The sequence below is a fragment of the Saccostrea cucullata genome, unplaced genomic scaffold, assembly GCF_032062105.1.
Source record: "Saccostrea cucullata isolate Sc308-1 unplaced genomic scaffold, CSIRO_AGI_Scuc_v1 ctg179, whole genome shotgun sequence".
Classification (NCBI taxonomy): domain Eukaryota; kingdom Metazoa; phylum Mollusca; class Bivalvia; order Ostreida; family Ostreidae; genus Saccostrea; species Saccostrea cuccullata.
The window spans coordinates 383,992-408,166 of NW_026932316.1; the positions used below are offsets into that span (position 1 = coordinate 383,992).

General features: G+C 33.8%; 1 protein-coding gene across 3 annotated transcripts; it reads left to right on the forward strand.

Moving 5' to 3' along the window:
• Positions 1-10,887: 10,887 nt before the first annotated feature.
• LOC134234817 (uncharacterized) lies at positions 10,888-22,863 on the forward strand. 3 transcript variants are annotated; one of them, XM_062716864.1, is made up of 2 exons: positions 10,888-11,171; positions 20,679-22,863. In XM_062716864.1, exon 2 carries the CDS (start codon positions 20,683-20,685, stop codon positions 22,735-22,737), a length of 2,055 nt encoding a protein of 684 aa, XP_062572848.1. In that variant the 5' UTR covers positions 10,888-11,171; positions 20,679-20,682; the 3' UTR covers positions 22,738-22,863. The 3 variants fall into 3 exon arrangements, with proteins under 3 accessions (XP_062572848.1, XP_062572849.1, XP_062572847.1); XM_062716865.1 differs by lacking the exon at positions 10,888-11,171 and adding an exon at positions 14,479-14,527; XM_062716863.1 differs by lacking the exon at positions 10,888-11,171 and adding an exon at positions 18,775-19,318.
• The last annotated feature ends 1,312 nt before the right edge of the window (positions 22,864-24,175 follow it).

The window sequence follows — 24,175 nt, forward strand, 5'->3', positions numbered from 1 at the left end:
TTCAAAACAATGCTTTATTTATACAAAAGTTTCTAAACATGAATAATTATATTATATACTTTTACATTCCGAAGAGATTGGTAACTACCTTTGCTTTGTGTTACATGTATTATTGTCTTGCAATAAACTTAAAATGACCTTGTGTTATGTTTGAAGTGACTTTAACCTTTCCCCAATAATTTTGTTCTTACATTTGACATGAATATTTTTGTTATTTAAAAGCTACTTTTCTCGAAGATTTTCCCTTCTCGTTTTGAATCCTTTTTGCCACTGATGGACTGATGGTATTCTCTTCACTCTTTAGTAAGTCATCTCTCATAGGAATATCAACCATTGTCTTTGGCTGTCTCTCATGATGTTGGAGATTAACATAAGCCAGAAATGTAGTCACTTTACTCTGGATCCGCCTCTGGTTTTCTCTTTCGAACACGCTCAATTGTTGTCGTTCATTCATCTCCGTCATTTTGTGGAGAGAGCGTTTGAGGAATGCCTTGGAAAATCTTAACTCCCTCCTAAATCCTCCTTTTGGAACAGCTAATTCTTTTAATCGAGATGGGCTCATACCCTGTTTTGGCTCAAATATATGTTTGATCATTTTCAAATCATGAGAATTTTGATCACCGTCCCCTGTGCTACTGATGTTTTTATTAAACTGTTTATTCGATTTCTTTTTCCTTTTGTTTGGCTTTGACAAATCGTCTTCTTCTTCCTTCACTTGAACCAAGCCTGGAATGAGAAAACAAGGTCCTTTCTTTTTTCTTTGAGCACATGTGTTGCAGGTCGGTCGACAAACCGGTCTATGGCAGTCTTTGATTTTTGGTAACTGCAGAGCGTCATATTCTTTTCCATTTCGATTTCGAATATTCCAAGGATTATATATCTCCTGAAAGTATTTTGTCACAATATCAGTTTCATTTTTGTTCTCCTCTTCAAGGAAAGGATCATCCAAAAACACAGAATCATCATCGCTCATGTTAGGAATGTGTTCTAAAGCTGAACAAAAACCACCCTCTGATTTTGTTTGGCGATTTTCACTTCCAAGTAAGTTTCGCCTCGATCTGAAGTGCGAAACTCCGTCACCCGTATGAGCCCGAGGTTCATACTTGCATCCCCCTGTTTCAATATAGGATGGAACTCCTCGGAGTGCTCTGTTTATTTCAATGACAGCTGTTTCTCTTTTGATAAAGTCTGATTTTGAGGAGTGTATTCGAGATGTCATAAGATCGGGAATTCGATATGAAACCGCGGAAGACTGCGTCACACCTGAGAGAGAACGAGACGACAAGGTTCGAATCCCTTCTGGGCTACTTCCTGTAGACATATTAATATCCTTTAACGTCCTTCTTAACTCTTTTATATTCTTTTTATAATTCTCTGATGTGGATCTTTCATCGATACGTATAGAATCGATGGTCTCTCCAAGTCTGGCGTGTTCTGCTTGGTTTCGTTTTATTGCAAATTCTTCATTCGTGGACAAAACACCAGGTCCAGCGTAAACTACCATACTGCACTTATAAATGATGCAATTGGATTATTCACATGAAAGGAAAGTAATTCACGTCTAGAATTTTCTGGGAGATGGGTGTCAATTAGATCCCCTTTTCAATTTATGCCTTTCCCTTATCAAACAGATTATTTGCAACCAAACTTGTCAGTAAATGGATTTGCATGAAGCACACGTCTCAATAAATAAATTAGTATTTTGAAGGTAAAAGTTGTCTTCAACTTCGTGATTTTATATAAGTGGTCCAATACATGTACACTCTTTATTTAAATACTTCCATAGCTTATGAAACAAGCAATATGTTTTCATTCCATTACTTACGTGCTATCTGCACAAAGGGGTTTTGTTGCATGATGGGAAAGTAAACTTGTATCAAATCTTCCCAACAGCCTTAATAAGTGAAATGAATACACAATGTTTGATCAAATCTATACCATAATACATGGTAGTTCATTTCGCTTTCAGTTCATTGGGAACGGACATCTAGCAAAGCGGTGTTCGCTTCCGTTTCGTGTATTTAATTTTACAATCATCTGTTCGTTATTTAAATATTAGTCACAACTGCAAAAACCAATAGAACAACTCGCACACAGTCATATCAATCAAATATTTGTCTCGAGAAAATGCTTATAAAGCCTGCTGAATTGTAGAAGATAGGTCAAATAGTAATGTTTGGTGTTTCCTCTATACTGGAGGTCAAGCACGCGGAAGTCAATTTGTAGGTCAGCCGATGACGTAGAAATGTCCCACAATTTAAGACCATGCTAATAATTACAATTACATGTACTAAAGTTATGATACCTTGGTGTAAATTTATAAAGCAAGTAGAAAATATTGACATTTAGAAGTACATCATACATTCTTTGATTAACTGGATAACCCATTCCAGAACAGTACATGTACTTTATTCCTAAAACTAGTGTTGATCGCCATTTCCCCATCCTTTCTTCAATGAAAATCAATTAAGAAATAAAAGCAATGTTAAAAAAAATCAGTGGTAAATGAACTTGGTTGATCACGTTATCAAATCCTGTGAATCCCGAAGGGCTTCTCAGTAGTTTTGCTCACGTACCAAGCAAGTTCTGCTGATTTCTAATTGAGATTCCCTTCAAATTCTTTTAGCTTCATCACAACAATGATTTTAACTGTTATCTGACAAACCCTATTTCAAATGCCTCAACCCCTCCAGGATACAATGGGGTACATTGCATGGAAGCGAAGTTGTAAGTTGAAGTACGGTATATAAAGTTAATTTTTAAAAAGTTTTCGATTCTACACAGAAGAATCATATACGTTTAAACAAATTGGTATGTCATTATTCCAATGAACTACCGGGTATACAAAAGTTTTGTCTCTAGTAAGATTACAGTAAATTGCGAACACCTAATGTGAAGACCTTTACGATGTCCTCTTTTTTTTATACGGTAATATTGTAAATTAGATATTGTTGATGTGCTCTCTTTGTTCCTGTTTTGATCAAAACCAAATAACGTTTTACAGGAAGTAATTTACTTCATTCTCAGGTGAAAAAAGGTTTTACCTGTAGCAGAAAGACAAATCCCCGGAATCAGATTTCTTTTAATTAATGATCATTTTATACAGTCAATGTCTTTTCTTCACCGATTCTCGCCTTTTCATATCTATTATGGATACCCTCCCCCCAAAATGCGAGAAAAGACTACTCGTCAGATTCATTTCCTCACATGTAAAAAAAAATTAATCGTAAAAATCCCGAAGTAAAAATAAAACAACTCATTTTCGCGAGATTGCTTTATGGTATTTATAAGCTAGACAAAATTTTCACGAATTTCAGTCTTTGATCTGTATAACCTTGAATTGATAGTTCACGCGAGAATTTAATTTTGCGAGAAGACAGACTCGAGTAATTGCCCGAAAATAAAGTCCTCAAAAATAAAACATGATTAACATTATGGCTAAAATAGGATTCAAAATTCCTCACCGAATTAAAATCTTAATCATTTTTAGCCGAATCATGGTAATGAAAATAGCTTTACAATCCTATGGAATGTAGTTTTTCAATTATCCCATTCTTTTCTCGAAAAAACAGGTGGCTGCTCTACAGATGCATCGCTGTAGGTTGAAATTCATTAAAATAACATACTGATTTGATAAGCAAGAGCATGCTATACGTACGAACAATTTCTAAAACGGGGCAAGTTATTGACAAAAAAGTTGATGAAACAAAGTTATCGACTTGTTTAAAATCAGCATTTCCCAATCTCTATGGTCGATAAATGTCAGCAAAAACAATCTATAATTAACCGAATGCTAACAGACGTTCATTCTGATTATTAGGCCACGATTTACACACTGAATTGTCTACCAATGTGGCCTACGTCCGATCATGTCAAGAGGCAAAAGCGGGTGTGACCGGTCAACAAAGGGTGCTTACTTCTCTTTGGCACTTGATCTCGCCTCCTATGATTATGTAGAAGGTCTGTCTTTGCTGCGCTTCTGTTTTTTTATGGTTTGAATTGATTTATGAGCTTGAAAATTGTTCTCTACAGCTGTATACTTGTATTTCATTACAATTATAGATATTCAAGAATTATATGTACTTTAATTACCTCCAAATCGTAAATATTACATTGTTTGAGAAACAAACCTTATTTGGAGAACAAAAGATGTGCTTATTTGACGTATCCGTGAATGACGAGTTACAGAAAGTAACTTTATTTTCAAATAAAAAGCTAATGTAACTGTTCCACCAGAGAAAACCCAGGGCATTTAGTTCTTCTAATTAATGAACTTTTAGTCCTATCACGAACTCTTTCCTCTGATCATGATCTCGCCTTACTGAAACCTATATGTATGGACATCAAGATATTAAGAAACATTCAAGGAAAGACACGAAAACATAGGTTCTTCTCTCTTTGAAAAAATACTTTGTTATTAAGGTAGGATTCTTCTCTGGTTTCTGACTAGATGGAATATTCAAAGTATATTTGTTGATATGTCTTATATATTTAGATGTAAGAGATTAAAAAGACCATATTTTTCTTTCCTTATCACAATTATACAACTTTAGATTAAAATGATAAACAGTGTTTGAAAACTAGCAGGGACTATATTTTTGGCGGAATGGTGGCGTATGAAAATATCTTATTTTCTGCCTCTCAAAATTATTATAGAACATTACATTTAGTTATAATTTTCACGCAATCAAAGACTAGACGATATTTTCAAATGTAAGTTAAATTAATAATAAGGGACTAAAGTTTCAAAATATATCAAATAAATAAGATTTTTCACACATACTAGAACTATGTTGGCTTTTAAATGCTTCAAATCTAAGTACAGATTTGAGCCAAAAATCTGTTAAAAGTGTTATTTCTCTCTTAGTAAACGATCAAAACTTTTAGATTTCGTATCATTTTGTACCTTTAACTGACAACTTTACTATATGTGAAAATCAGAAAAAGTTAAATATAGGAAACATATAAAAATAACTAATAAATCCTAAAAAATTTAAGAAAATTAGAGGAAATTCGGATTAGCAAATATCCATTTTATTTAAATTATCCATGTCAATTTGGTAATATCATCTTATAGGCCCTATACGGTAGTATCTTTTTATGCAAAAAGAAAAACATTCAATCTTTTGAATTACAAGTAGGGATCGCATGATTGGAAACAGTAATTTTTTATTCTTAATGTCCAGGAAAAAGGTAATGACCTTGACCTGACCTTGCCTCTAATGTTAAACGGTCAAATTTAATCTCACTGATACCATCACTTAGTAATATTGTCCTCTTGATTCTGTGAAAATTTCATTAATCTTTAAATACAAGAAATGTGAGAAGAATCCTACCTTAAGCGTTTATATATATGACCTAACATTGGGTCGCATTTTGACTTACTACCAATTGTTATAACTTTGTTTTTATACCAAATTTCACTACTGAATATTCCGGCTACTAAATCAATACAGATGGCTAAAAGGGTGGTCGCCCGCGTAGCGCAGTGGTTGAAACGTCTGCTCTAGAGTCGCAAAGTAAGGAGTTGATCCTTACGGTGCAGTTCGAATACCACTGTGGGACGTGGAGACCGGTCCTTCGGATGAGACCGTATAAATCGAGGTCCCGTGTCGCAGTAGGTGCTGGTACGAAAAAGATTCCTCCCTGCTCAATTGTCTAAAGTGTCAGTATAGGAAAAGATTTGTAGCTCTCCACCGGCAAGTGGTGGCGCCTCCATATGAGTGAAACATTCTCGAGAGGGACATTAAACAATATACAATCAATAAATCAAAGCGGATGTGACCGATCAGAGAATGCTTACTCATCATGGGCACCTGATCCCACCTCTGGATTTTCCGGGGGTCTTTGTTTATACTCTGCTCACAGATTTTGTTTGTTGATTTTTTAAGAACAACCGCTTTTTGTTATATTCCCAATTTTAAATTGTAAATATATAAATATAATTATATTAAAAAAGAATTGGAGATGAGTTTGGTATTTTAGGCGACAGTCTCCTGTTTTTTCTCTATGTATTAACTATGATAGTGTCATATTAGAGGGTAAATTAAGTCAAACATGAAGGTTCATAACATTGGAATCGGATATAGATATGATAAAAGGCTAAAGTTGAACATAAATAATAGTTATTGAATATAGATAGGAAAAATCAAACAAGTGAGTATTGTTCGATTTCAAAGTACGAAAAAGTACAAAAGAATGGTAATTCTGTGGGGAAAATTAACGCTACTTACGAAGATGAAAACATACTTTGAAACCGTGTCTAAGGACCGTAAATATTGATCCACGTAAATATCTTTGGTATCACAACATAATTCAACAATATACAAAACGCATCAAAAACGCATTTGCCAGTAGATTATTTGAATTATAAAATAATGATAGCTACAGCTAGACATCGAGTTAGTGTTGAATGAGTTCCTGTGGAGTCTCTTTCTTGTTTGACTATCCCTTTTCTTACGCCAATCATTACAGTAAGAACGAATATAAAACTGCAAACGATTTGATGATGGTCAGTTGAATTCGATGAAAATAATTCTTTAAAAGCAGAAATAAAGATCTAGTAAAGGCTCTTTCACATTTTTGATCATGTTTAGTGAAATAATGATGTATTTATTGGGTATTTTAAAGTTCAATGAACTACAAATTTGTTTTATGTCTCTTGTGCAGCCTCCAGACCCGTTTCAGTAAAATGGCAAGTTTAATATATGTGTCTGTACATGTATTTCTCTATGCATTGTTTTTATTTAAAAACTCAACATTGCCTACATAATGAAAAAAAGTCCTTTTAAGGGCCGTTGACCTGATTCGATTTTCATCTTAAGTTCAATTGGATACATGTAGTTCAAAATGTCGACCTGGGCTAAAATAATTTTTATAAGTTTTATAAATGCCAACATGAGATAAGCTTCGTTCAGTATGCCACCTGCGTGGCGCAGTGGTTAGAGCGTCTGCTTTAGAGAGGAATTAATTCGTATCCCACTGTGGGACATGGAGACCGATCAGTCGGTTGAGACCTTTTAAAATGAGGTCCCGTGTCGCAGTAGGTGCTGACACGAAAAAGATCTCTCAATGCTCATGGTCCTTAGTGCCGAGTATAGGACAAAATTTACAGCTCTCCACTGGCAAGTGGGTTTCTCTCCAAATGAGCGAAAAATTCTCCAGAGGGACGTTAATTAAACAAAATGCAATCAATCAATCAATCGAATATGCTAGAGGATGGGCTAAAATATCAACACTTTTTCAAAATGGTCTTTTGGTATTTAAAATCGCATTATGCAATCAATGAGTGAATTGCAAACTATATGTATATGCTTCCGTTCGGAAAAGGCTACATGTACATGTTACTTCTTCAGCTGACATAGATTGAAACAACATAAAGCCCTTTCTCACATTTTTTAAATTATTAGGCTCATTTTTAATATTAAAACTGCATTTTTAAACTTAGGTGCTTATGTCTTTAAACTGATTCGTTACTCTTTAAATCTGAAAACATAACTGTTGATATAACAGAGGTTTCATCTACACATTTTTCTCCCTCAAAATTATCATTTTTTAATTTTATGGTCTTAAATGAAGGATATGGAGATAACGAACTGTATTCAATATCAAAGTCCATAAATCAATACAAACTAGGAGCAGAGCAAACTCGGACCTCCTAAACATCAGAGGTGGGATCAGATGCCATGAAAGAGTGAGAATCACCTGCCGACCGGTCATCACACCCGCCGTGTGCTCCTTGTCATGATCGGGAAATAACGGAAAAATCTGTCGTCAATTCAGTGTACAAATAATGGTCTAACAATTAGTATGAAAAACGTCAGTCAGCATTTGACTCAGTGATAAATCGTACTTGCTGATAAGGTCATTGTATCGACCATAGAATTACCAAAATGATGACTTTAAACGAGACTGCTGATATTCTTGTTTCATCAACTTGTTTGTCAATACTTTACCTTGTTTTAGAAATTGTTCATACGTAGAGCATGCTCTTGTGTATCGATTCAACTGAGATATATAAACTCCGTATGCGGGTGATGAAGGTATATTGTTGCATAAGTAAGGGAAGTTGACAATAGAAAAGTTAAAGTCATCACGTTTATCATAGACCTTGGTTGTTAGAATAAGATTACCATTTATGTCTTTTTCAAGTAAAATATCCAAATATGAAACAGATGTGTCAGGCTTGGTTGTATCTTTTATCTCAAGCTCACCAGGATATATCGTATCGTCACAGGAATGGAAATTACCATTGTTAATTGAAAATACGTCGTCCATATATTTAAATGTCGAGTTGAAGGCCACAGCAAGTGTTTTCTTCTTTTCACGCTTTAGATTTTGCAGAAATTCTGCGTCATATGAACTTGTTTGCAAATACAATCAATCCCTGTTTCTTTTGCTTTACCTAACATGTTTTACACCAATTGTAATGCTTTTATTTTGAAAAATTTTGGCTATAAATTACTATGAAATCACAATTTTTCGTAGGGGTTTAATTTTCGTTGTTTTTCGAGGTATGAAGAGACCCAAGTAATCATGTCCACCACGAAATGTAAAATGTATCATACATAACTACTCAATACTTCTCCATCCACGAAATCAAATCCCCACGAACCAATATATTATTTCTAAACCGCGAAAATTTGACCCCACGAAAATATGTGATTTTACAGTATTCCTTTTACCTGACCATTGCTGAGTGCCCATGACGTATTTGCACTATCAACAAGAGATGCTTACTCCTCTAAGACACGTGATCCCACCTCTGACGTTACCAGAGGTCCGTGAATTTGGCCTGATCACAATTCTTTTTCTTTCTTTGAATTATAATTTGATCACAGTTCGTTATCTTTAACTTTATATAAAAGTAGACTTTGATGAATAGATTTTTTGGAAATGGTTTATTTGTTGTTGAAGCTTTCGATTTACACATTAACCTGCTATTGGCGTACCCGTAGACTCGATTATGTAGGTCATTATTAAATGGCATTTGACCCAGTGTGAACGCGTTTCCCTACAAATAAATGGATTGTCAGGTCATCAGTTTAATCACACAGTCCATTCCCTAGACAGATACAAATCAGGAGCAACGTAAGCATAGGCCTCTAAACATCAGGGATGGGACACTCGCTGTGTGCTCTTTGTCGGGAAAAACGGAAAAATCCGTAGATACTCCAGTTTGTAAAACTAGTTAAACAATACTTATGAACAGTTCGTATTAAAGAGTCAGCTACCATTTGATTAAAATGATAGATTGAATTTGCTGACAAAGTCATTGTATCGACCATAGAATTTGCGAAATGATTACTTCAAACGAGACTATTGTTATTCTCTACATCACCAAATATGGTTTCTACTCATAAATATATGAAGATAATGAAGAGTACAAAAGCTCAAAAGTCATAGGATCAGAGAAAACACGGAACTCTGAAACATCAAAGGTGGGTTCAGATGCCATGGAGGAGTGAGCATCCCCTACCGGCCGGTCACATACGCCGTGTGCTCCTTGTCATGATCGGGAAATAACGGAAAATCCGTCGACAAATTCAGTATGTGGCTAATGGCCTAACAATAAGTATGAAAAAGTCAGTCAGCATTTGACTTCAATATAAATTGTATTTGCTGACAAGGTCATTGTATCGAACATAGAATTACGAAATGATGACTGTAAAAGAGACTGCTGATATTCTTGTTTCAGCCATTTGTCTGTCTATATTTTACCTCGGTTTAGAAATTGTTCATACGTTAATATAATTAAGCATGCTCTTGCGTATCGAATCAACTGAAAGACATAAACCCGTATTCAATTGATAGAAGTATATTGTTGCATAACTAAGGAAATTTGACGATTGAAAAGTTAAAGTCATCACGTTTATCATAGAGCTTGGTTGGTAGATTACCATCAACGTCTTTTTCAAGTAAAACATTTAAATATGAAACAGATGTGTCAGACTCTATGGAGTCATTTATCTTAAGCTTGCCTGCTCATGTAAGAATAATGCAGAGACTCTAAGTTTAATTTTGAAATGTTTTAAAAAACAACAATAAATGCATTCTCTCTTTAACATAATTTGTTGATATCCATTAAAGTAAAATTCAAACTAGACAGTGAAAGGGGCGGGGGGTTTCAGCCATTTTCAGACTATTTCGATCTCCTTTAGAAGAAGAGCTCCATATAAAGATATACAAAAATGATCAAATTTTAAAACCAAAATGTATGAATTTTTTCTTTGCCAAATGAGAGTTGACAGCTTAAGATACCGTTTCTAAAAAAATAAGTTAAATCTGGTGATTAATTTGTAAATAATTTGTTGACCCCCTAGCCTCCTTAATTTGGAGATGCCTGTACAATGGTTTTCTTTCATCAGAAACAAGCAGAATAGACTGATTGACCTGATTACCTACTTTACTTTCTTCCAAAACAATTTAACAGGGTGTAATTTCGAGTCCTTGGCTTTACCCTTTGTTACCTATATGATTTTTTTCTCATAGAGGCTAACCAGCTATTTTTTTCTTTATACGTTCGTGACAATTCTATTTAATCTTCAACCCTTCCTGTCCTGTAATTAACGGAGAACTACTGTAAGAAATAAACTGTCACCTTTTAACAGTGTTTTCAGTAAATTCAATATTGACAGAAAATCTCCACATAGGTTTTAAGCCATTTAAGAAAGCAATCAGGCAGGACTTTCATGTTGCATATTTTGATAACAAATATAGGAATGTTTTAATACCAAATGAGTTCGCACCAAATCATAAAACGCATATCATTCGGTAAAAGATAATATCAAGTCATTCTGGGTACTTTCTACATTTATAAGGTATGTATTTGAACAACAGGGGAGTGTAACTAATCACAGATTCTAGTTGTTATCAAAAAAATGTCTGATAAACGGTTTGAAAAATTAAATGTAAGTCTTGCATTGAGAGCGACTTAAACAAAGATAAAAAATGTTTCTTAAAAATGCTGTAATAAGTGGGTCTGCGATTTAAATAGGATTTTACAAATCATGGATAAAGCTTACATGGTTTTATTTACCGATATGTAGATCGGGACTGTTTAAGCAGGGTGTATTACCTCTAATTATGACTTTACCGCAATAGAAGACGAAATTTATAACTGTACAGCTGGATCTGTGAGAATCAGTGCTAATTTTTACAGAAAGTTTAAGGTAAGATTTTAGGATATGAAAATATTTTAAAATTGATTTCAAAATATTGTTACCTAGTCTGATCAGAAAATTTCATTGCTTTAATCAGAATTATTTTAAATGTTAATTTAAAGATATGTGCAAAATAAGAATAATTTACTTAATAGTTCCTTACCTATAATATTGATTTTCATAATGCAGTAAAAATCTTAAAGTGTTCTTTATTTTAAACAACGAAAAGTTTAATAATTATTTTTAAATGACGATTAATCTTAATTATCATATGCATATAACTTAGATGAAAAAAGAACTTTAATTTTTTCCTTACATTTTTTTTTCGGATGTCATCGAAAACTAAGGAATAATTGAATTTTTTAAAACAGAAACTTACTCCAACTGAATAACTTTATTTTTTAAATCAAAGGGATTTGAGTGGCATTTTGAACCTTGCATTTTCGTGCCTTATCGAGAAAGCACCAGAACGCTTCTAACATAATGCATTTATTCTGTTCTGTGACTGACGTGATACAGCCATTTTATCAGAGCCACTTTTAAAAAGTTAAAATTTAAAATATGCTCATTTTTTATTGAATATACGCAGGGTTACGTCTTCAGTAACAAATTGAAAAGCTTTTAGTCTCTTTAATTTGACCTGAATCAGAACTATATGTGGGTCAATTATACAAATTATAGTAAATCTGAGATTAGTCGAGTTGTCCGTCATTCGTTAATCAGTGAAACGATAAGGGGAAGAATAAGTCGAGGGGTAAAAAAGAAAACTGCGCCTTAAGAAACTCTGATGTCCATAAACAACACTATAAACTTTACATTTATCATATTATGAAAATAAAAATCAGAGAATCGTGCACGTCTTATTTTCAATTAGATAAAGTCACTTGAAAATCACCGTTTATCAATTCATACGTGAAAACAATGAACATTGTAAGAAAAAAAAGCGTAACATATAGATTGTACATTTTCAAGTGGACTTTAAATAACTGTAAAGAAAGCAACATAAACTCTGTATGTCAAGAAAAATCACGAGATCAAATGTCCTTAATAGACCACAAATAACGGCAACAGTTTTGGAAAGTTTCCCTTTTAGAAACTCTCCGTTAAACTTACTATAAAAAGCTGAAGCAAATATACATTATTCAATGGCTAGAGCCAAAATGAACTAGTCTGGCCTTTTCCTGATATCTTCAGTAATTATTTATCACTATGTAATAGAACTATGTAGAGCATCGGTGTATCATGGTTTTAAAGCGCCATTACGAGCTTCTTATGAACATAGTGTGTAGATAACGGATATGACTCGACCCTCTTTGAGGTAGAGTCATTTTAGGCCAAGGCTAAAATCAAATGGCATATTACTTGCAAATTCCCCAAAATGATGCAAATTTTGTCAAAATGATGCATTTAATAAAAAAAATGTTAAATTCTTTTCACCTTTTTTGCAAAATAATTTAATTTACGGGACCAATTTCATTGGCTGAATTAGAGGAACATACAAATTATAAAACCATCACAAGTGCTAAAACGTATCTGCAGCTAAAAAACATTTGAAACCTTTTTAATTTTGTCTACACAGAAATTAAATTATAAGGGTACATAATTTCAAATTATCCGAAAAAAAAATGTTCACATTCTTTTAAAAAAAAACTTTATTACTAACCCAAAATAACCAATAATCGATTCGAATATTTAAAATGCCAACGCTGTGTCTTTTCTCACAAAAAAAGATCAAAATATCGAACTGAGATTGATCTTCTTAAGCATGTAAACAATATGAAACGACCTTATAAGAGTGAAAACCCGGACCCCTGCAAACACTAAAGATGGGAGTAGGTGGCGAGGTTAAGTAAGCATCTGGTTACAGTACCGCCGTGATACCCTTATCTTGAGCAGGTAAACAGTAGTTGTCCGAAGTCAAAAATTAGTAAAATAGTAAATGTTTAGGAAACATGTCAGCTAAATAGGTTTTATTTGCAAACTAGGTCTTCAAAAAGACAATAGAAATTGAGAAAAGTTGGCTTTAAATTTGCATGTAGAAAGTCTAGTTACAATTATTTGTTTATCGGTAGACTTCTTCGAATCATAACTTGATCGTTCTCAGAATGTGCTGTTGCATACGGAGAAATTTCGGAGATAAAGACTATTTGCAGCTGAAAGTGTAAAATTTTTATATATAAATAAAGGAACCTGAAGATGAAAAAAGTAGTTACGTTTGTCATACAGTGTAGTTGTTTTGCCATTAATATACATAGCCATACGTAGCCAGCAAAACATTCAAGTATGTAACAATTTTTTCAAGCCCTGCTATATGTTTTTAAATTCGATTTCATTGGGGTATACTGACCAAAAAATGAAAGTAACTTTTGTTTATTGATAAAATGCGATCGATATATCTCAAAGTCGTATTTGATTGAAGGTCACACAAGGTTTTTTTCTTATGCACAGACTGATTTTTTCCATATGAAATGTAAGGTAATAATTTCTACTTTTCCCCCCAATTTACCGATCATGACAAGGGACACAGAGCGGGTGAGACAGGTCTTCAGAGGATGCTTTCTTTTCCATAGCATCTGATCCCACCTCTGATGATTTTGACGTCCGTATTTGTTCTGCAAAGCTCTTTTGATATATAATATATGTGAAATTCAAACAGCTCTGTGAATATATACCTTCACGTATTTCAAAAATGCAGTTTTATTTATGAGCCTTAAAAGAACTTTGTAAGCTGGAATCGTTATAAAATATAAATGTACTCCTTCTATATTTTAATCACATTTGATCTCTTCTAGATAGAGGGATAAGAAAGGGTACTCAATTGCCCTTTTATCTGTCTCATCTGAGCCTTAAATTTACATCAGGAACTCTCTATTTATTCCAAAAATGTGTAAATTAAGCTTTCCTCTTAAAACATTCTTCTTAAAAGGCTACATTAATCTAGAACAAGAGTGGAAAGCTAAATATAATACTAGTAGGTGATATCGGTATTTTCATTACATTAATTTTAAAGTATTTGTAAATATGAATATTGTTTCGTTTATTTTGCAGACCTTCATACTTATTCATAAATCATAAAAAATCCTGTCCATGTAGAAAATACGAAACCATTGCCAAAATGATCAAAACTGATAAAATAGCTCGCTAGAAGTACATCCTTTAAGATGGGATAATTCTTAATAAAATCTTGACAAACAAGCGCAGATATGGGGCCTATAATGACAATATACTGCTGCACAAATTAGGGGGAAAGTTCCGACGAAAAAATCTAATTATCAAAAAAATCAATAGATTGTGTGTATCCTTAAAAGTGAATGTATTAGTCTTAGCTTAATCAGAGAGAATGGGGACTTTCTACCTACACCATGGTAAGACCGTAGTATTTCTTACACTGATGATTTATGTTTTTTTTTTTTAGTATTCAATGAAATGCTTCCTTGGAGATTTCACTGTAGAATTCATTTTTGTAATTATTCTTAACGATTTACTTCGCAAGTCAGGTTAAACTACATTTTATTTCCTTGATTAATTAAAAAGTGTTTTAAAAAAATAGATGGAATTAAATCATGTAAATGAATTTAGAGAAAATGAATCTTAAAAAAGATATTGAACAAAGCAAAAAAAAAAAAAAAAAAAAAAAAAAAAAAAAAAAAAAAAGTTAAAAATTTAGAATCTAGACACCGCCTACCTGGCTTTAAGATTTAGACGCTGCAATTTTTCATGTAGGTGCATTAAAAAAATCAAAGCAAGTGAAATGTATATTTGCGACTTAGGAAACTATTCTGGTATAGACTACTTTCAAGGTCAATTTGAGTTTAATAACGCCATGCTCTACTCAAAATCTTTCACAATCATTACCCAATTTATTGCACGATATTTTGTTAACATGTCATTTTTATTGAGGCAGTTCAAAATCTTTTAAACCGAACATATCACAGCTGTCAAGGTGAAGAAATCTCATAGCTATAATTTAACATTGGATCATCGATTACGGATCATAAATAAAGCTTTTTTTTCATCTTTTTATTCAATGTATACAAATTCTCGGCATTTACTTAATGAAAAACTAAATAATATTAAAGAAACCTGGTATTCAATATTACAAGAGGTATTTACATTATATGCATCTGAAACCGCAATGAAATCATATAATCACTATGAAATCTTAAAAAAAACTTACGATAGGTAAGCCTGTCAATTTAATATCTAGAATCAAGACAGTAGAAGATACATATGAAATTATAAGGGCGGTATTCGAGAAATTAAATTTTATGCAATTGGATATAATGATACATTGTATGAAATTTATGGTTACAACGAACAATATTAAAGCTCAAATGTCCACTTAACAATTCAAAATTGGAGCAGAGTAAACATGGACTTCAAAAACATCAAAGGTTGGATCAGGTGCCATGGAGGAGTGAGCTTCCCCTGCCGACCTGTCTCATCCTTCGAAATACCCGGTATAATGATCACAAACATATGAGATTTATTTGATACATCATTAAAATATCTTTATTAAGTGTTTATTCATTTTTTCTCAGTTAACCTAAGATATATTAATCTATGGCTCAAAAACATTGAAGCTGAAGGCGAAAACAGTTAAAACCGTTGTACACACATATATATATATGTTAAATAATTGTGATCGATAAATTGTGTTTTTGGCTAAAAAGTGGGACTTTGATCATTTATGTAGTAAAAATATCATCTGTACTTGTATACATTCTTACCAGAAAGTTTTTGAAAAAGAAAGGAAAATAAATCTCCAAACCTGAAAATCCTATTTTGTAAAGGGATGGGGTTTTATTTTGTTTTTACGACCGAATTTCTTTATGTGTTACAAAATAGCCTTTCACCTTACATTTTCTTTAACTTTGCAATCTTCAAATTCCAACTTATGTTATCCAATATACCTTCATCACCTGCTTTATAAACCGCGAAGCGGTTTATATATCTAAGTTGTTATATCGGATACACAAGAAAGCATGCTCCTTATAATTTAATTCTAGTGTAGGCAATTTCTAAAACGAGAAAAAATTGACAAACAAGCATTATGACACAAAAGTAACGTCAAGCGGAGTAATACGTTTTTGACGTAACTCATTGTCGCAAATTCAAAATATTATATGTGAATGATTCAGCCAATGAAATTGCTTAATACAAGTGAAATTAAATTATATAGTAAAAACACAACAACAAAATTGGAAGCTTATTTCTGACGTTTTTCATACTGATTGTTAGTCCATTATTTATATACTGAATCTTACATGTGATTGTGATAAATTGTGTTTTGTGGCTAAAAATTTTGAACTTTCATGACAAAGACCACACAGCAGGTGTGACCGGTTCACAAGGGATACTTCCCGCTCCTTGTGATAAAAGATATCACCTGACACATCCTCTGATATTTTTGAAAAAGACGTTTATAGTAATCTTACAACCAAGCTCTACGATTAACGTGATGAACTTAACTATTTTGTATTGTTTTATATACCTTCATGATCTTGAATACGGAGTTTATATATCTAAGTTATCCATACTCAAGAGCATTCTCTAGTCATGATCATTTTTTTTAAACCGAGGTATGCTACTCACACATTAGTTGATGTTACAGGGATATCAACAGCGTCGTTTTAAGTCCAGTTTTTAAAATAATTTTGTACAATGACCCTCAGCAAATACAATTCATCAAATTAATCAAATGCTGACTGACGTTTTTCATACTGATTGTTAGTCCATTATTTATATACTGAATTGACGACAGATTTTTCCGTTATTGTCCGATCATGACAAAGAGCACACAGCAGGTTTGACCGGTTCACAAGGGATACTCGCTCCTCCATGGCACCTGAACCCACCTCTGATGTTTTGGGGGTCCGTGTTTGCTCAGCTCCTATTTTGTTTTGCTTTACGGACTTTTGATCTTGAATACTATTCGTTATCTCCATATGTTTCATGTTTGCAAATTTATTCCATACTCAAGAGCATTCTCGGCACTTTTTTAAAAACGTATGCCATTAGTTGATGCAGGGATATGGGTCGTTTTAAGTCCAGTTTTTAAAATAATGTTTGTTTGCCCTCTCAAGACTCATGATACAATTATTGGGTCGGAAGGTAGGTGGGTGGAAAAAAAATTCCAGAAAATTTCAACATTTTTGTTGAGGGGATAAGATTGATTGAATGTTGTTAACGTCTGTCTCGAGAAATTTTCACTCATGGAGACGCCACCACTTGCCGGTAGAGAGCTGCAAAATTTGTCCTATACTCGGCACTTACGGCCATTGAGCAGGGATGGATCTTAATAAAGAGGTTTCCTGGAATGTAAAAAAAAAAATTAAATCGGGCCATTTTTAGTCAATTATAAGATTTCTTTTTTCGATATTTGTTTGGAAAATTGAATGATTAGGCATGCATTGTCAAATCAAATCCCTTTTATCTACTGATTTCTTTTCAGAACCGAAATTCCATGCTTATACATGTGAGTCCGTCCAAAACTGGACTAAATGTTTTCTTAAATTAGTTTTTTTTTTAAATTCACTTTTAAATTTAGTAAATGTTGTCGGTTGTGAGTAAAAAATACATAAATGTCATAAAGTACACCCTGGTCACGATGTGTGAGGTAGTGCTGAACATTATGAAGATTTCTTGAATGGAGAGTGCACGACTTGTCACATCCTCCTACTAATTAGCGCTTCAAGGTTGTCCCTTTAACATGTATATAATCAATATGTTATCGTGTCTTTTAAATGTAATCTGGGTACACTTTACAAGGACTCGAAACAAAGTTAATTTTATTCTCCATACCAAATTGTAGATAGTATATGTACACTAATTAAGTTCACATTTTTTTTCAATTGATTGTGATTTTGTTATGTTCCTAAATAAAATATTATTAGCCTGTTGGAGATTTCCTCGCGTGTTCAAATCCACTGTACAGGGTGGGTATCGGTCACTCAGATGAGACTGTACAAGAAATGAAATTACAAATACGTATAAGAAATACCATTGCATAAAAATAAACTGAATCTTTATTAAGTTCAACTGTCGTTATTTGTTTGTTTTTAAAATGAAAAGGTTCGATGACATATCAAGATAGCGAATAGAAATCATTCTGATAACTTTATACAAACAATACAGATTTGGAGCAGAGCAAACATTGAACTCTAAAACCATCAGAGGTAGGATCGGGTGCCATTGAAAAGAAGGCATCCTATCGACCGGGATCACTCGATGTGTGCTCCTTTCCATGATCGGGAAAGCGGGCAATTCAATATATAAGGAGGGATATGGAGATAACGAGCAGTATTCAATCTCAAAGTCCATAAAACAATACAAAATAGGAGCAGAGCAAACACGGACCTCCGAAACATCAGAGGTGGGATCAGGTGCCATGGTGCCATAAACATAGCTTAACAATTTGTATGAAAAACGTCGGTCAGCATTTGACAAAATAATAGATTGCATTTGCTGATAATGTCTGCAAAATGTTGACTTTCTTGTTTCATCAACTTGCCTGTTAATAACTTGCCTTGTTATAGAAATTGTTTGTAGGTAGAACAAGCTCTTGAGTATCATGGTTTACTATTAATTGTTTTCTTCTATTTCGGTGTATTTTCTTCGTTTCTATTTCTGTCTATTTTTGTTCTTTTTCGGCAGGTAAGTTCGAGTTATTTTTACTGATGTTAAGAATAATCGAATATTCTCTATTTGGAAATCTGATAGCATTGATACCATAGAGATTCCCCAGACTCCGTTTTTTTTTCAGTGTACACATAGTCTGCCATCCCCGCGTGTGCTAGTCTTAGTTTCTGACAATTGATTTCGATACAAGGTTATATATACTTTACCTACCAGACAAAGAGTTTTTTAGGTGTAAACTGATCAAAACAAAGGTGTTAAATGACGTCAGAGGCCTTTAAACATCGCCAGAGCACGTGGAGAGATTCCACACTTGTGATAACGCGAGATGTTCCATTGTTGGCAACAGTCTTTAGAACAAGTCTCTCGCCAACAAAGGAACCGCAGGCGCTGCACAATACACCTTTAATCGTACTAAGTTAAGCTGGTTTTGCATAAGCTGTATATATTATTACTGGAGGTAAATATATATTGATACCTTCCTAATGGCCAGGCTACCAGAGCCTGGGTAGCTATCGGTAAGTACCTTTCCAACCTCAGTAAATAATATATATACATTCCCTTCGCAAATTATTTTGAAAACGAAATATAGTCCATAACATAAATTCTTTATAAAATAACTGTTAACATTATTATTTGTAAAATGATTTAAACTAATTTAAATTGAACGTTAAATAACTCATTTCTAACTTGATGCCATAGATATAATGACTGTGCTTACATATTATTTCCCCATATATATATGCATAACTTTGAAATATCTTGCAAAATGATTAAATTTAAATGATGCGATATATAAATTACGTTTTAATTCGATATATTTAACCTTCGAAATCTAATGCAGCACTATTCTATGTACAGTCTGCTTTGAAAAGAAATGAATTCTTTTTGTTGTTTAAAATATTCTTGTTCTTTTGACATCATCTCTGATACAATGAATATGTGTTATACAGCTAGGTATCGATTTTGGTTTACAATGCATTTACTTTATCCATGTTCGGAACCGGTTAGTAATGAGTCTCGGATATGAACACTGCATTAAGTTGCTGGTCATCAAATAAAAATATGTCTTTACTCGATAAAAAAAACCTCGCAGAAAGCAATGCAGGTTACAAAAAAGCTTTACGTTGTTTTCATTCATTATTGTTGCATTAATTTTTAATTCGACAGGAAAGGCATATTCACCTTAGGACTTCTACTATTTACACTGTATAAAGATATAAAGGAACGTGGATATCTATAGTCTGCCTTTCTTTGACCAAATCGCAATGAGGTTTTTAAAATATTGAAAGTGTTCTTTGCATCCGATTTACATATCTTGTTTAAGTTATCTGTGCAAAATAATTCTTCTTTACATTATGAATTGTTTATTTAATTATTTTGGTTGAACTCAGAAAAAAAAAATTCCTGATTTATGAAGAGTCATTAGAGACCTTATACTTTAAATCCCGATTAAATTCAAGACAATATTAATCCGATAACCGGCTTAATAAATAATTAAAGTGGTTTAACAACATTGTATAAGGTCTGATTCTAAAGATTGCAGGAGACGATTAGCCACAGGAGCTATATTTGTGATTTCTGGGCCAGAAAAACAAAAGGTAGTGGCCCCAAAATAGAAATATTACTCTGGAAATCTGTAAAAAAAAAAAAATCCTCATGCAAACGGAGTAAACAAATTATCGTTAATAAATTCGAAAATACTGTTGAAACGAACTTAAGTGCGGAAACAACTCGAGCATTATTGTTATTTCTTCCGTCGTCAGTTTGCTACTCCATCGGAAGTCAAATAATGTATTTGAATTGTCCACAACTACCCTATACACTTTGTAAAATGATATTTTTTGATTCATTATCAAACTATTGATATTTTTGCAGAATCATGGCGACATTTCAACACCTCCCGCGAGAAAAGATGGCCAATCCAGGACACCGTAATCACGGATCACTTCCGCTTATCTCAGCACCAATAAAGGAGATACCTCAGAAAGAGGAAGCGGAAGACACCCAACGGCTGACCAAATTACCGTCCATCTACATCCCCTCTGTACCCGTCTCAAGGTCACCTAATCTAAAAATACAGCTAACAGACTTTATCGGCAGCCGTCCCAACAGTCTCAAAGGAGAGAGGAACCCCGAATCGGACCTGAAGGTAAACATCATAGCTCGTGACAAGGCTATCCAGCTTCTTCAACAGTATAACGAAATCGTCAGAGGCGACGACAACCTGGCAGTGAAAAATTTACCCCCGATCAAAGTCTCTATCCGCCCTAGTGGAGCTGACTTAGGTTTCAAAAAAGATAAAATGTCCAAAAAACTTCCCGTTTTCACAGAGGGCATAAGTTCTATCAGTAAGAAACAGGAACCCTCGTTCACAGTGCCAAAAGAAAGTGTTATCAGGGCAAATCTTCCGAGAAATGTTATTGTGGCACAGAAGAAAAACCAGTTTACTTTCGGGATAAAAAATAACAAGAAACATAGGAAAGACGACAAAGGTGAAAACGTGCAATTCAAACAGATGAGGAAACTCGGGCTGGATAACATGCCTTCAGTGGACATGGGAAGGTATCTGAACAAATCTCAAATGGTGCAAGAAAGTGTAAACCTACGAAGTGGAGTAAAAGGTGGATACTTCAAATCACCAAGAAAAAGCGAAGACCGGAGCGAGGCACCGAACCAAACCAATGCTCAAAAAGGAACAGAAAGAACTCGAATATTGTCAAAGAAAAATTATCCACAAGCAACTCCTCGATCAGAGAGTAAGTTGAGTGTTGTGTCCTTGGGAAATTCACTGGGACCGTCTTACTTTCTTTCAAATAGAAGAAACCTGAAAAATGAGTCTCCACATTATGATCCTCGCCTCCTACACGATTCTCAAAGAATGAAATATCAGCCTCGTGATCCGTCAGTTTTTGGTGTGTGTTCTTTAGCTCCAATCCATGTTGGTGGACCATATCAAAGGATCGGAACGCTCGACCCAGTCCTACCAGGGCCACAGAAGTCCAATAAATCTCTCAAAGGTCCGAAAAAGAAGTCCCAGAAGGGCAAAAGGAAAGACGCTTATAGCGATATCGGTCCCTGGCAAAATGACCTAATCATTCCAACCGAATTTCAGAACGAAAATGGTGAGCTCCTACAAGTTGCGAAAGAAGAACATGAATTCATTGACAATTCAGAGACAATGTCATATCAAAGGGAACTACTTTACCGTAAGAATATGACAAGTCCAACCGGAAGTGAATCAACGATGACGACACAGACCCATATGGTCAATCCACCACCGTCTTATGTCTCCAGTAATGACGATGAATACTACAGACAGTTTGACAATCCTAGGGCTATGCTGCAGATACAGGAGGAACGCTCAAACCTAACTCTAGATAACGTAGAAGCACACAACAGAGAAATGAATGAAATAAATTCAGTAGCGACGAGTAATAGTATGGTGAGGAGAAAGAAAGATGGACGCAGAAGTCGAGTAAAACCGGAGCCTAAAATCGTTAACCTGGAGATCGAAGGAGAGAAAAGTGGAAGGAATTCAGTTATTGAAGATGGTTTGTTCTTAACAATCCCTTCCATCAATCCTGATAAGGAGCGAAGACCGCCTCGAGCGGAAGTTGATCGAAGCCATGACGACTCTCAGGCCACGTGGTATAGCACGCGCTCTGAATATGACAATCCTAAACTTGCTGTGAAAAACATCCAGTTGTATAATGACCAAAACACTGTTCCAAATACAAATGTTGTCACGCCAGAAATCAACGTCACTTCCGACAACAGCGATACTGAGATCATATTGAAGGCCAGTCATGAAGGTTCAAGAGAAAATCTAGAGAGACTAAACACAGAGGAAGAGTTCAAAAAGTTCACTATGTCTAGCAAAACCATGCATTTTATTTCACCATTACAAGTTATTGACAACGCCAAAAGACACTAAACTACCGATTTAAGCCTTCGTTATTTATAAACTATTTTCAATGAGATGTCGTTTTGTGTCACTCGCTAGTCAAAATGTTTTTTAATGAAACAAACCTCCATTTCTCGCTATTTTCATATGTAAATTAATACGATTCATAGCAATTGAATTAAGTTATTTAACATCGAGTCCTTGTACACGTATAGTGTAATACGACACAGTCACAATCATATCAATTTTAAGATTTTCTCGTTTATTTTTTTATGTTCCTTGTGGAATGAGAATTTGTTATGAGAATTAGAATCTCGATCTTGAATACCACAAGAGACATGGTACACTAATGAGTTGTAAACATTACATTGCGACACTTTTTTAATGACATTTTTTACACAATGACTGATCAAAGACATTTATGAATATGTATGTTTGAGTACACGAATAATGTTGTAAATATGTTAAAGTACATATTTGTTGAATTGTCCGTTTACAACCAAAGTGCTTATGATTCAAACCCAAGACAGTGAAGATGAAGGTACTAGTAAAATGCAAAACGAAAACACACACCCCACCAAAAAAAAAAATGATTTATATGAACGGTGGGCTGGTAATAAATATAAATTAATAGTAAATATAAAAGTTTTCCTGTCAAAATTAACAAAAGAACTATGTATTGACCGATTTTAGATCATTTGATAGATGACTTCAATCACGAGAACATATTAACGTTTGGGATTTGTACAACACGGACCTAATTTTTTTGGTTTTTTTTTTTATTTTCCTTTTGCATTGTACGAGTACCTTTTGAACACTGACCTTATGTTGTTCACTACTTGTTATGTTCATTACGATTAAAACTAATGGAAACCTTAATATGTTCACAACATTTATATGAACATTTAAAAATAAAGGTTAAGTTTCGGAGAATTTCATTGAAATCAAGGTAGTTTTATTAGCACACAATTTTCAGAAGTAGCTAGCTCAACTGATTTTTCTAGATTTTTTTATTTATTAACTTGAGTCCAGTCCGTTTTCCTATATCTTTCCCCCAAAATTCCTTTATACATGTATTTAAAATACTTTTGAATTAAAAAAAATGATTTTGATTTTGAGGTCAGAAAGGTAAATAAAATATGTGGAGATGACAAACAGTATTCAGACTCAAAGGTCCATTCAACAATTCAAAATTAGAGCAGAGCGTACACAGACCTCTAAAACATCAGAGGTAGGACCAGGTGCCAGTCTAAGAAATTCAGATGATGATAAAATGGTTTCCACTGGTAACTTTATTTTTCTTCACACAAATTCTTGACTGATTTATGACACTGCTGACCGTCCCTTGTCTTCACCTTTTACAAAGATAGGTCAATGCTTGACAACTTTTCTATGAATTAGATTAAGAATTAGATATCTAGAGCTAAAATTATCATTTATTCCTTTTTTGTAACAGTTTATATTAAGC

What these genes read in the sequence shown, in the direction of transcription:
- LOC134234817 (XM_062716864.1), top strand. Translation starts at nt 20,683, where the DNA reads ATGGCGACATTTCAACACCTCCCGCGAGAAAAGATGGCCAATCCAGGA.